Source organism: Pituophis catenifer, unplaced genomic scaffold (genome assembly GCF_029215685.1).
Source record: "Pituophis catenifer annectens isolate HBS135680 unplaced genomic scaffold, rPitCat1.0.hap2 SCAF_4, whole genome shotgun sequence".
Lineage (NCBI taxonomy): Eukaryota > Metazoa > Chordata > Lepidosauria > Squamata > Colubridae > Pituophis > Pituophis catenifer.
In genome coordinates this window covers 112,931,452-112,944,437 of record NW_027256884.1, presented here as the reverse complement: position 1 = coordinate 112,944,437, position 12,986 = coordinate 112,931,452, and the positions used below count along the sequence as shown (strand labels likewise).

At 45.0% G+C, this 12,986-nt stretch overlaps 1 protein-coding gene across 1 annotated transcript; it reads right to left on the bottom strand.

Moving 5' to 3' along the window:
• Positions 1–3,841: 3,841 nt before the first annotated feature.
• Positions 3,842–8,279, bottom strand: LOC139317035 (vitelline membrane outer layer protein 1-like). Its single transcript, XM_070943943.1, has 3 exons — positions 8,085–8,279; positions 5,739–5,833; positions 3,842–4,174 (listed from the first exon to the last, which is right to left on the bottom strand). The coding sequence occupies exons 1-3, from the start codon at positions 8,253–8,255 to the stop codon at positions 3,883–3,885; spliced, it is 558 nt and encodes a 185-aa protein (XP_070800044.1). The 5' UTR covers positions 8,256–8,279; the 3' UTR covers positions 3,842–3,882.
• Positions 8,280–12,986: the final 4,707 nt, after the last annotated feature.

Sequence of the window (12,986 nt, the reverse complement as noted above, 5' to 3'; positions counted from 1 at the left end):
GAGTACCTGGCACCGGGCCGCGCAGCGGCCGGGGGACATGAACGCTGCAGCGCAAAGGCTCCTGGGCCGTGCGCAAAAGCTCCTGGGCCGTGCGCAAAAGCTCCTGGGCCGTGCGCAAAGGCTCCAGGGAAGAGAGCCCCGCGCAGGTACGCACGTGTGGCCCAAAGCCCCCACCCCTGCGCGCGCTCAGCGGGCCACGGTAAAATTATCAAAGGCTGATTGGTCCGCGGCGATAAAAAGGTTGGGGACCACTGATCTATAGGACCACATCTCCCCATTGGTATCAGCCTGTCCCTGACAGCAGACAGGCTTGTTAATTGTATATGTGGCTTTGCTTACCTTGTTTGGATTTTTGTGAACCGCGTTCGCAAAACAGAAGCCTGATTAGGTTACGTGAAGTAGAAATTTAATAAACAAGTAATTCAGAGCAAGTGTAATTGGAGAAAAGATCCTTTATAAAGTGATAATTAGGGTTTTTGGTTAATTGGAGGTTTTCTTCCAGAAAAAAAAAATACTCTCATGCACCTCATTTTCCGTATATCATGGCTGTCATAAAAGCCTAAAAACATTTTTAGTATTTATTTATTTATTTATTTATTAGATTTTTATACCGCCCCCTCTCCCGAAGGACTCGGGGCGGTGCACAGCCAAAGTTAAAAAACATACAATATAAACAATTAAAATATGTTTAAAACAGAATTAAATCTAAAATGGCTCCCCAATTTAAAATGCCTTACCCATACCCCTATAAAAAAGACGAATTTAAAATTTAAAAATTTAAAATTTCCACATTTAAAAAGGGGGAAGATTTAGGCCAGGCCAGCTTGATAAAATAGAAAAGTCTTAAGCGCGCGGCGGAAGGTGCGCAGATCCGGGATCCTACGTATCTCCGGGGGGAGCTCGTTCCAAATCGTAGGTGCCCCCACAGAGAAGGCTCTCCCCCTAGGGGCCGACAGCCGACATTGTTTGGCCGACGGCACCCGGAGGAGCCCCTCTCTATGGGAGCATACTGGCCGGTGGGAGGCTATTGGTGGTAGCAGGCGGTCCCGTAAATAACCAGGTCCTAAGCCATGGAGCGCTTTAAAGGTGATAACCAAAACCTTGAAGCGCACTCGGAAGACCACCGGGAGCCAGTGCAGCTCGCGCAGGAGAGGTGTCACATGGGAACTCCATGTCGCTCCCATCACCACCCGCGCGGCCGCACTCTGCGCCAGTTGGAGCCTCCGAGTGCACCTCAAGGGGAGCCCCATGTAGAGAGCGTTGCAGTAATCCAGACGAGAAGTAACGAGGGCATGGGTGACTGTGTGTAGGGAGTCCCGATCTAGATAGGGACGCAACTGGCGGATCAGGCGAACCTGATGAAAAATCCTCCCGGACACGGCCGTCACATGCTCTTCTAACGACAGCCGTGAATCCAGGAGGACACCCAAGTTGCGAGCCCTATCCGTGGGGGCCAATGATTCGCCCCCAATAGTCAGCGATGGCATTAGCTGACTATATCGGGACGTCGGAAACCACAGCCACTCGGTCTTGGATGGGTTGAGCCTGAGCCTGTTCCTCCCCATCCAGATCCGTACGGCCTCCAGGCACTGGGACATCACTTCAAGGGCATCGTTGGGGTGATCCGGGGTGGAGATGTACAGCTGGGTGTCGTCAGCGTACTGATGGTACTCCACCCCAAAACCACGGATGATCTCGCCCAGCGGCTTTACATAAATGTTGAACAAAAGGGGCAAGAGGACCGATCCCTGCGGCACCCCACATATGAGGGGCCTCGGGGTCGACCTCTGCCCCCCTGTCAACACAGACTGCGACCGGTCGGAGAGAAAGGAGGAGAACCACCTTAGTACGGTGCCTCCCACCCCCAACTCTTCCAACCGGTGCAGCATGATACCATGGTCGATGGTATCAAAAGCCGCTGAGAGATCTAACAGGACCAGGACAGAGGAGCAGCCCCTGTCCCGAGCCCTCCAGAGATCATCAACCAACGCGACCAATGCCGTTTCCGTGCTGTACCCAGGCCTGAAACCCGACTGGAACGGATCCAGATACGACGCTTCATCCAGGTACTGGGGAAGCTGTCCCGCAACCACACTCTCAACAACCTTCGCCACAAAACGAAGGTTGGAGACTGGACGATAATTAGCCAATATTGCCGGGTCCAGGGAAGGCTTCTTGAGGAGGGGCCTCACCACCGCCTCCTTAAGGGCGGCGGGGAAGACACCCTCACCCAATGAAGCATTTATAATCCCCTGGAGCCAGCCTCGCGTCACCTCCCGGGAAGCCAGCACTAACCAGGAGGGACACGGGTCCAACAAACATGTGGTCGCGTTCAATCTACCCAGAATCCTGTCCACGTCATCTGGGGTCACAGGATCAAACTCATCCCAGATAACAGTCTCAAGACCTGCCTCCGTCACTCTCGGTGGATCTACCCAGTCAGAGTCCAGACCTTCCCGAATCTGAGTGATTTTGTCATACAGATACTGAACAAAGTCCTCGGCTCTTCCCTCCAAGGGGTCCTCCCGCGCTTCCTGGTGGAGCAGGGAGCGGGTCACCCTAAACAGGGCGGCCGGGCAATTATCTGATGACGCAATAAGAGCAGCAAAATGCGTACATTTTGCTGCTTTTATCGCCACTAGGTAAGTCCTAATATGGGATCTAACCAGTGTCCGGTCCAATTCAGAAAGACTAGCTCTCCAACTACTCTCTAGGCGTCTTTTCCGGCGCTTCATCTCCCTCAGCTCCTCGGTAAACCAAGGAGCAAGGCGAGATCCGCGCCGGGTCAGAGGCCGCAAAGGCACGACTCGATCCAGGGCCCCAGCGGCCGCCCTATCCCAGGCGGCCACTAGGTCTCCAGTCGAGGCGTGAGCCAGAACCTCAGGAATTGGCCCAAGCTCCGTCTGGAACCTATCGGGTTCCATCAGGCGCCTGGGGCGGTACCATCTTATCGGTTCCGCCTCCCTGCAGCGGGGTGCCGCGGTACGAAGGTCAAGGCGAAGGAGAGAGTGATCCGACCATGACAAGGGCTCGATGACTACATCCCCTATCTCAAGATCACTCAACCACTGTCCAGAGACAAAAAGCAAGTCCAGTGTGTTTCCCCCAGTGTGCGTAGGGCCATGAATTAGTTGGGTCAGATCCATGGCCGTCATGGAAGCCATGAACTCCCGAGCCACCTCAGACGTCTCGCCCACGGACGGCAGGTTGAAATCCCCCATGACCATAAGTCTGGGGGTATCAACCGCCACCGCAGCAATAACGTTGAGTAGCTCAGGCAGGGTTGCTGCCACGCGGCAGGGAGCCAGGTACGTGATCAGCAAGCCCATCTGAACCCCATGGCCCCACTTCACAAGGAGGGACTCACAACCAGCTGTCTGAGGTACAGTGGTCTCCCTGGGCCTAAGGCCTTCTCTAATAATAACCGCTACTCCCCCGCCCCTCCCTTGTGACCTCGGCTGATGGAATGCGCGGAAGCCTGGTGGGCACATTTCTACCAGAGGGACCCCTCCCTCCGGGCCCAACCAGGTCTCCGTAATACCCGCCAGGTCCGCTCCCCCCTCCTGAACAAGATCACAGATGAGGGGGGCTTTATTTACTACGGACCTGGCATTGCACAACATCAGACGAAGGCCCGGGCCGTGAGGATCTGTGCAACCTGGCAAACGGGTGGAGCCTTGGGGGCCGGAAAGTATCAACTTTCTTTGGTTCTTTAACTATTTTGGCATAATATTTCTTTTAATATTTTTCTATTCTCTGAAGTAAAAGATGTAGACTAAAAAACTTCAACAGAGAGAGAGAGACAGAGAGAGAGAGAGAGAGACCATATTCTCATGTTAATATTTAATAATTAGAGGCGGTAAGAAAATACGTATCAACGTATTAACAGCAGTAAAAATGCACATCATTGAGTGTTGTGTCATCACCTTTGCCCTGATATTCCTCCACCCTTGTTTGGATCCCACATATGCCAGTTGAGGGGCAGCGTCTGCTCCATGGGCCAAAATCACCCCAACGCAGGCCGTGGCCTACCATGGGACTACCATCACTGCAGGTGAATTGGATGTTGTTAGCTGATGTATCATCACCCTCCCCTTGAGGTGGTTCTACTCTCAGAGAAAAAGAAACCAGGTAGCCCGAGCGGCAAAATTGACTTGTGGTCCAGGTTCCCCACCTGCAAAAAACGTGGATGGATAAGCATCTTTGGTGTCTAGATTAAAAACTTGTTAGTAGTTCAAGAGTTCCGGATATAATGGTTAAGTTTGAGTTAGGACTGGACATTTGCTTGCAGAAGCCCCTTTCTTTGTAATTGTTCTGATTTTTATTGATTTATCTGTTTTGTGAACAGATCAAACCTTAAACTGACAAAATGAGGCCACCTTTTGGCCAGAAACAAATCACTTTCACTGCATTCTACTCTGATTAAAAGATCTGATACATACATAAAAGATATCAGTAAATCAGTAAATAATACAAATTTTCTGTCAGTACAATCGCATCATGTTTAATACAGCAACGAAACCATTCCCTAGCATTTATCTGACTAAGTTGCCTGGGATTTGATTCTGAAGAGATTTGCCCAGAATTCCAGTATCTGACATTAAGAACTGGACATGTAGCTCAGCAGTGCAGTCCATGTCTCCCCACAAGGAGTGTTATGAGAACGGTAGATAGATACATGAACTGCACAATGAGAGAGGGGTATGGAAGATTAAAGTCGATAAATATTGTTGTTGGAGTGAAGGCATGAACGGAAAGAGGATAGGAAAGGGGGCAAAAGGATGTTGATATATTTGCTGTGGCTCCCTGTCACATTGTGATGGGGTTAATATTTAGACTGGAAGAGTTTTACAAAGCAAAAGTAACAATAGATGCAGAGCCCATCACATTGGGGGCTTTTAAAAAAATGTACAGAAAGTATTTACAACCAGGTGAATAACAGAGTTCTGGAGTCAAGTTATTTTGCCTATCCACTACTTACACTATGTATGGGATGTGGTGGCTCAGTGGCTAAGATGCTGAGCTTGTCGATCGAAAGGTCAGCAGTTCAGCGGTTTGAATCCCTAGTGCCGCGTAACAGGGTGAGCTCCTGTTACTAGTCCCAGCTTTTGCCAACCTAACAGTTCGAAAGGACGTAAAAAATGCAAGTAGAAAAATAGGGACCACCTTTGGTGGGAAGGTAACAGCGTTCTGTGCACCTTTGGCATTAAGTCATGCAGGCCACATGACCACAGAGACATCTTCAGACAGTGCTGGCTCTTTGGCTTTAAAACAAGAGATGAGCACCGCCCCCTAGAGTCAGGAACGACTAGCACATATGTGCGATGGGAATCTTTACCTTTACTTATACTCTCCACTTCTCCTGCTGCCTTTTCTTTTCTCTTTGTTTCCCTCCTCCCTTTTTAGAGAGGAGAGGAGAGGAGAGGAGAGGAGAGGAGAGGAGAGGAGAGGAGAGGAGAGGAGAGGAGAGGAGAGGAGATTAGATTCCTGGAGTGTAATCAGCATTGCTTGACTTTCTTTCTCTGCTCAACTTCACAAGAACAGAAAAGTCTCCATCCATGATTTAATGTCAGCTGCTCAGTCGGAGAGGCCATTAAACAACCTTTCAGTGTCCTCCCCTTCTGATATCACTAAAACTGACTTCCAGGATTGGATAGCAGTGAACAAAGCACCAGTCATCTCCTCTCTTACTCTTCATGACAAGAAAATGAAATATGACAAGAGGGTAAGTTACTCACAGTCCAACTGTAGACTCAATTGTTCTACCATCACTACAGTACAAGCGGATTCCATTCAGAGCTGTATCATCCTTATTCCCTTGGGCTGCTTCTACCTGGGAAAATGAGAATTAACAGAATTGCAAGGGACCTTGGAGGTCTTTTAGTGAAACCCCCTGTTCAAGCAGGAAACTCCATATCATTTCATAAAAACCCCTTCTTAAAAATCTCCAATGTTGGAGCACCCCACAACTTCTGGAGGCAACTCATTCCACTGATTAATTGTTCTGTCAGGAAATTTCTCCTTGATTCCAGATTGGTTCTTTCCTTTGCTTCTTGTCCTGCCCTCAGGTACTTTGGAGAATAGCTTGACTCCCATTTCTTTGTGGCAGCCCCTGAGATATTGGAACACTGCTATCATGTCACCCGTAGTCCTTTTCATTAAACTAGACATACCCAGTTCCTGCAACCGTTCTTCATATGTTTTAGCCTCCAGTCCCCAATCAGGGGTGAAATGCTCCTAGTTCGGACAGGATCGCCCAATCGGTAGTGATGGTGGCAGGTGGTTCGGAGAACCGGTAGCAAAAATCTTATAAAAGCATTTTTTCTACAACCCGCAACCTTCTTCATATGTTTTAGCTTCCCCTGGTCTGTGGGTTGGCCCATTGGAAAGCAGCAGGCAAGCGGTGAGCACAGGAAGCTGCATTTGTGCAAATGGTGCGTGCGTGCGTATGAGACCATCCTCTCCCCCATACACACCAGTCCACACAGCCAGAAAGATTGAGGACTGCTGCCCTAATCATCTTTGTTGCTTTTCTCTGCACTCTTTGAAGAGTCTCAGTATAATCTTTGTTATATTGTGGCAACAAAAATTGGATGTAATATTCCAAGTGTGGTCTTACCAAGGCATTATAAAGTGCTACTAAGGCCGCCTAGGACTGTGTTGGCTTTTTTGGCAGCTACAGCACACTGTTGGCTCATATTTAATATTTTGAGACTTCAATATATCTTCTCTTGGTGTTGCAGTCTTCAATTCTCAGAATGTCCAGCATTTAACCAATAATGATTTAGATCAAGTCTAGATCTGCTATGTATAATATGTTCAAACAACCTGTTCACTGAATTAGTCCATTTTATGTGCTTGGATAACATCAGACAGAAATCACAATATACATCAGTTTGGCAGTTTGAATCCCACCAGGCTCAAAGTTGACTCAGCCTTCCATCCTTGAAAGGTAAAATGAGGACCCAGATTGTTGGGGGCAATAGGATGACTCTGTAAAACTGCTTAGAGAAGGCTGTAAAGCACTGTGAAGCAGTATCAGTGGTGGGTTCTAACCGGTGTTACCACCGGTTCGTTTCACGCACACGCTTTGCATGTGATCGGCACGCGAGTGCTTGCTTCGCTTGCATGCACACCAAACTTGCGCTTCACACAAGCGCATTGAATTACCTAAACAGCTGAGGCAGGGCAATCCGCTCTGCCACGCCTTTCAGCTGGGCTAAAAACAAAGAAATAAAGCGCAGGGGCAGGTGGGAGGGCCCAGCTGACGGTAGGAGCAAACCAGTTCGCTCTCACATCAACATTTCCACTACCGGCTCTCCCGAACCGGGGAGAACCAGTAGCAACCCACCACTTCTTCTTCTTCTTTCTTTCTTTCTTTTTTCAATTTATATACCGCCCTTCTCCCTGAGGACTCAGGGCGGTGCACAGCCAGAATTAAAAACATGAAATACAAATATTAAAAACAATTAAAATCTATATAAATTTGGCCCAAAATTTAAAAAACCACAAACCAATTAAACATTTAAAATTTTTTTAAAAATTTCTTCCTAAGCCAGCCCGGCTTGCTGGAAAAAGTGGGTTTTAAGGGCACGGCGGAAGGCACTGAGGTCTTGGATTCTCCTTATCTCTGGGGGCAGCTGTAGGTGCCCCCACAGAGAAGGCTCTCCCCCTGGGGGTTACCAGCCTACATTGTTTGGCTGATGGCATCCTGAGGAGGCCCTCTCTGTGGGAGCGCACGGGTCGCTGGGAGGTCGTCGGTAGCAGCAGGCAGTCTCGAAGATAGCTAGGCCCTATGCCACTGAGCAGTATATAAGTCTAAGTGCTATTGCTAATGCTGAAGTCTTCTCCAAAGGAACCGATAATAACTAGCTCGCTTTATTCCACTTTTATTATAGAATAAAAAGAGTTAAACATTATCACAATTAGTACTTCCTGACTGCCTTTCTTAAAACACAAAGTGAAAAATAGGACAAGAGCCCCATGACACCCTTGCACTCTCAAACATTTCCTTTTTGAATTTTGGAACTAAGTTCAAAGGAACATGCAGAAATAAAGGAGCATCTGAAACAGTAAGCTTTTACCTTCAGGGAGAAGCCATGAGCATAGCCGCGAGAGCAAAACTCTCTCAGGCCCCAGTGACCCCAAGCATTCCCATTTGGCACAGTGAGCACATATCTATAAACTCGGGCTTCTGTATTCCACAGGCAGCAGGAGATGGTCAAGAGGAGAATGGTGCTGACAGAGAGATCCATGGGAAAGGAAATGCGTCTGCCTCTTGAAACGCAACACTTGCAGAAATTGCAACCTCCGCAAACTGAAAACTGTTTATAAAATGTGCAGACATCCCCCAATCTATCATGTTTCCCAATCTTAGTAAAGTAAAATCAAATTCTGTACTTCCCATCGGTTATGTCAACTTGATCTGATTGTACTGTGTTACCAAAGAATTCTATTTGTTTTAAATGTTGTAACTTACTGGTATTACTGGTATTACAGCCTGTATAGGGTTCCAAGCAATACCCAGAAACCAGAAAACAAGGTTAAGGCTAACTGAAAAACCCAAAATTTCTCAATCTAGTAAAATTCCTCTAAACTCAATCTGGGTTGTTCAACCGGGCAAGTTGAAATTCAGCAGCCCAGATTGATTTTAGAGGAATTTTGCTAGTTTGAGAAATTTTGTGAATTTAAGTTAGCTTTTAACCTTGTTTTCTGGTTTCTGGGGTATTGAAAACCTTCCCGGTTTCAACTGGGAAAGTTGAAACTGCGGACAAATAGTTTTCGTACTTGATATATGTTGCAATTCACATAATTAATGCAGTTCTATACTACTAGAAACATTTCTGTTTATCTCTCTTACACTGCCTATAATGCAAATTTCAGATATTGAAAGAAAAACTATAATTAAATAGGTCCCAATAATACGTTTGATCTTTCAATGCCAAAATCAAACCAAGAAGCCTAAATTAAATCTGTCCAATCTTGAAGAAGTGGAGACCATTAACTGGATTTTTTTTAATTTTATTGTATTGTTATTTACTAGAGATTTTGCGTTGGTATAATCAGAGTCTATTGATTCTGATTATAAACATCACATCAATCGCATAAACAACAATGGGTAAAACCACAAAGTAGTGATTACAGAGTTGCAAGTTATATTGTGCCAGCTAGTACCTCTCAGCCCAAGGCTCTTCCCAAGGTTATTGCAAAACTAATTGAAGGAAGGAGTGTTAGGTAAGCCATTAGGCGCTCCTGGAGAGGGGGAGTAGGAATGAATAAATAAATAATTCACCTGGCACTTTTTAACTGGGTAATGCCCTTGGCCTACTTGACACTTCTAGAATCTTCCTTGTAGGTAGCACAAAAGAGAGATGGAACCTTTTTTGTTATAACTGCTTACAATTCCAAAACATCATACATTTGATGTCTACTTATATAGTTTCCCTCTCAATTAAATGTTTATTTTATGTATTTTATTTAATTTGTCAAACATGTACGAGATAACAGGTATAAGTATAAACATGGACATGAGCACATGAAATGAGTACAAGTAAATGGGGACAGTAGGACAGGAACTGTAGGCGCGTTGGTGCACTTACGCACTGCTCCTTACAGACCTCTTAGGAATGAGGGTGAGGTCAACAGTAGACAGTCTAAGGTTAAAGTTATGGGGGTTTAGGGAAGTAACCACAGAGTCAGGTAGTGCATTCCAGGCATTGACCACTCTGTTGCTGAAGTCGTATTTTCTGCAATCGAGTTTGGAGCTGTTTACCTTAAGTTTGTATCTATTGTGTGCTCCTGTATTATTGCGGTTGAAGCTGAAGTAGTCATTGACAAGTAGGACGTTGTGGCAGATAATTTTGCGTACTACACTTAGGTCAGACCGAAGGCGGCGTACTTCTAAATTGTCTAATCCCAAAATTTCAAATCTGGTGGCATAAAGAATTTTGTTGCGAGCAGAGGAGTGGAAGACTCTTCTCGTGAAATATCTCTGGATTTGTTTAATTTTATTAATGTCCGATATGCAGTGCGGGTTCCAGGCAGATGAGCTGTATTTGAGAATTGATCTAGCAAAGGTTTTGTATGCCCTAGTTTGCAGTACAATATTACCAGAGAAGAAGCTTCACAAGATTAGGTTAAGAACTCTTAATGCCTTTTTGGCAATGCTGTTACCGTGGGCTCTGGCACTTAGATCATTTGAGATGAGTACTCCAAGGTCCTTGACAGAATGAGAGTCATCAACGAGGTCGTATCCGGCCAGCTTGTATTTGATGTTCTGATATTTTTTGCCAATGTGTAAGACAGAGCATTTGTTGGTTGAGATTTGAAGTTGCCAATTGTTTGAACATTCTGAGACATGGTCAAGGTCTTTTTGTAGGGTAGCAGCATTGTCGGTGGTGTTGAATAGTTTTACATCATCAGTAAAGAGAACTCAGTAGCTTATAATATGATTGCAAAGGTCGTTTATATGAATTTTTATGTGAATTATGTCAATTTATTTATTTATGTGGATTATTTATTTATTTATTTGTTTGTTTGTTTGTTTCCATTTCTATGCCGCCCTTCTCCAATAGGACTCAGGGCGGTGAACAGCCAGAGTAAAAAAAAAAAAAAAAAAAAAACAGAACATACAAAATTTAAAAAACAGTTTAAAATGATTAAATATTTTTGGCCGTAATTTAAAAACAACCCAATTTAAAATCGGTTTAAAATTTAACTCAAGCCAGCCCAGCTAGTTGAAATAAATAAGTTTTCAGGGCCCGACGAAAAATCCGGAGGTCTGAATTATGTCAATTAGTGAATTTTCCTAGCAATAACTGATGAAAAGGCCTTGTTTGAAATACTCAATACATCAGGCGAACGCTGGGCTGTTATAAATTGCTTTAACATGGGAAGGAACAACAATATTTTCTTCCAAAGACCAGATATGTGAGAAAAGAATTGGCATAACTTCTAAATCAAATCTTCTTTTTCAAAATTAACTGTTTTTCCGAGTTCTCAAATTCCAATCTCTTTAATGTTCTTCTTTTAATGCAATCAAAATCCATCACTGTTTCAGACTGAAGCAGGGAGCGCAAGATACCAAATGTGTTTCATTTGCCAAGAACAATTTTCCTGGTCAAGATTAAGCTCATCAGTATCTCTGCCTGCTACGACAAGACTCATTTCAGCTAGAAAAACGACAAACATCGCAAGTGTGTGTCCTATGCTGCTTTGCACAGGACCTGAATTTTCCGGCACCTGAAAGAACTGCCAGCGTGATAATTTAGTGTCATAACAAAGGAAAGGTTTGAACAAGAAACAGAGGTGGATAGTTTATTTCCCTGTTCAATACGAGCTCAATTTTCACTTCCAAAATTGATACACAAACTTTTGTTTTTATTTTATGTCTCCTTCTCTGAATGAATGACATGATTCTCTGACAGTAAAATGCTTGTGGTATAACTGTTTGCAAATCATATTTTGTAGGCGAAACTGCTAGCAAGAAACGCATGCATCACAAATGTTACGAAATACACAAACATTTGCGTCCTCAAATTATATTTCAATTATAATTTCAATTGAAATCAGATTTCAATTTCCAGGAGAGATCAGATAGTCCTTGACTTACAACAGTTCATTTAGTGACCTTTCAAAGTTACAACGGCACTGAAAAAAAGTGACCTGTGACCATTTTTTCACACTTATGACTGTTGCAGCATCCCCCATGGTCACGTCATTTACATTCGGATGCTTGACAACAGACTCACATTTATGACAGTTGCAGTGTCCCGGAGGGGTGTGATCTCCTTTTGTGACCTTCTGACAAGCAAAGTCAATGGAGAAACTAGATTCACTTAACAACCGTGTTCCTAATTTAAGAACTGCAGTGATTCACTCAGGGGTGAAATCCAGCAGGTTCCGACAGGTTCTGGAGAACCGGTAGCGGAAATTTTGAGCACTTCGGAGAACCAGTAGTGGAAATTTTGAGTAGTTTGGAGAACCAGCAAAAACCACCTTTGGCTGGCCCCAGAGTGGGAGATTTTGCAATATCCTTCCCCCAGGAGTGGGGTGGGAATGGAGATTTTGCAGTATCCTTCCCCTGCCACGCTCACCAAGCCAGACCACGCCCACCAAGCCACACCCACAAAACCAGCAGTAAAAAAAATTGGATTTCACCACTGGATTCACTTAACAAATGTGGCCAGAAAAGTCATAATATGTGTTGCCTCCTTTCAATACTCAAGAAAGAAAAACCCCAACTCCATTTTCATAGAGAAAGGTACTTTTACTGAGTATGAACTGAATGCAACCAAAGAAAAGAGCCGAGGTGGCGCAGTGGTTAGAGTGCAGTACTGCAGCTACTTCAGCTGACAGCTAGTTCAGCAGATCAGCGGATCAAATCTCACTGGCTCAAGGTTGACTCAGCCTTCCATCCTTCCGAGGTGGGTAAAATGAGGACCTAGATTGTTGGGGGTCAATATGCTATCTAGTATACTGTCTTTGGTGTAAGCCGCCCAGAATCCTTGGAGAGTGGGCGGCATAGAAATATGAATAATAAAATAAAATAAATAAAAGCAAGGTCTGAGGCAAAAGGCGTGAAAATTACATTTAGAAAGCATTCCCCAAACCCTTCCCCCAACCGTCCAGCGAAAATTATCCAAACCACATTCCCCCCAGGGGTCATGTGGGGTGCCCTCCTGCTATGCCATGATGGTTGACCTTGAGTTGTTATCAGCTTCAAAGAAAAATCTGAAGAAAACTTTCTCTTCTCTTCTCTACTAGCTCACTTCCCCCTCCCAGACATTCCAATAGCTCCCCCCTCCCCCCGTTACAATGGCAGCCGAGCGAACAAGCAAGCAATGAAAAAGCAGAGGCTGACAATATGGAGCGAACTCATTTAACAAATTTCTCACTTGACAAACATAAACATTGGGCTCGGTTGCAGTCGTAAACTGAGGACTAACTGTATTAAAAAAAAAATTTTTTTAAAAAATAAGGGATAG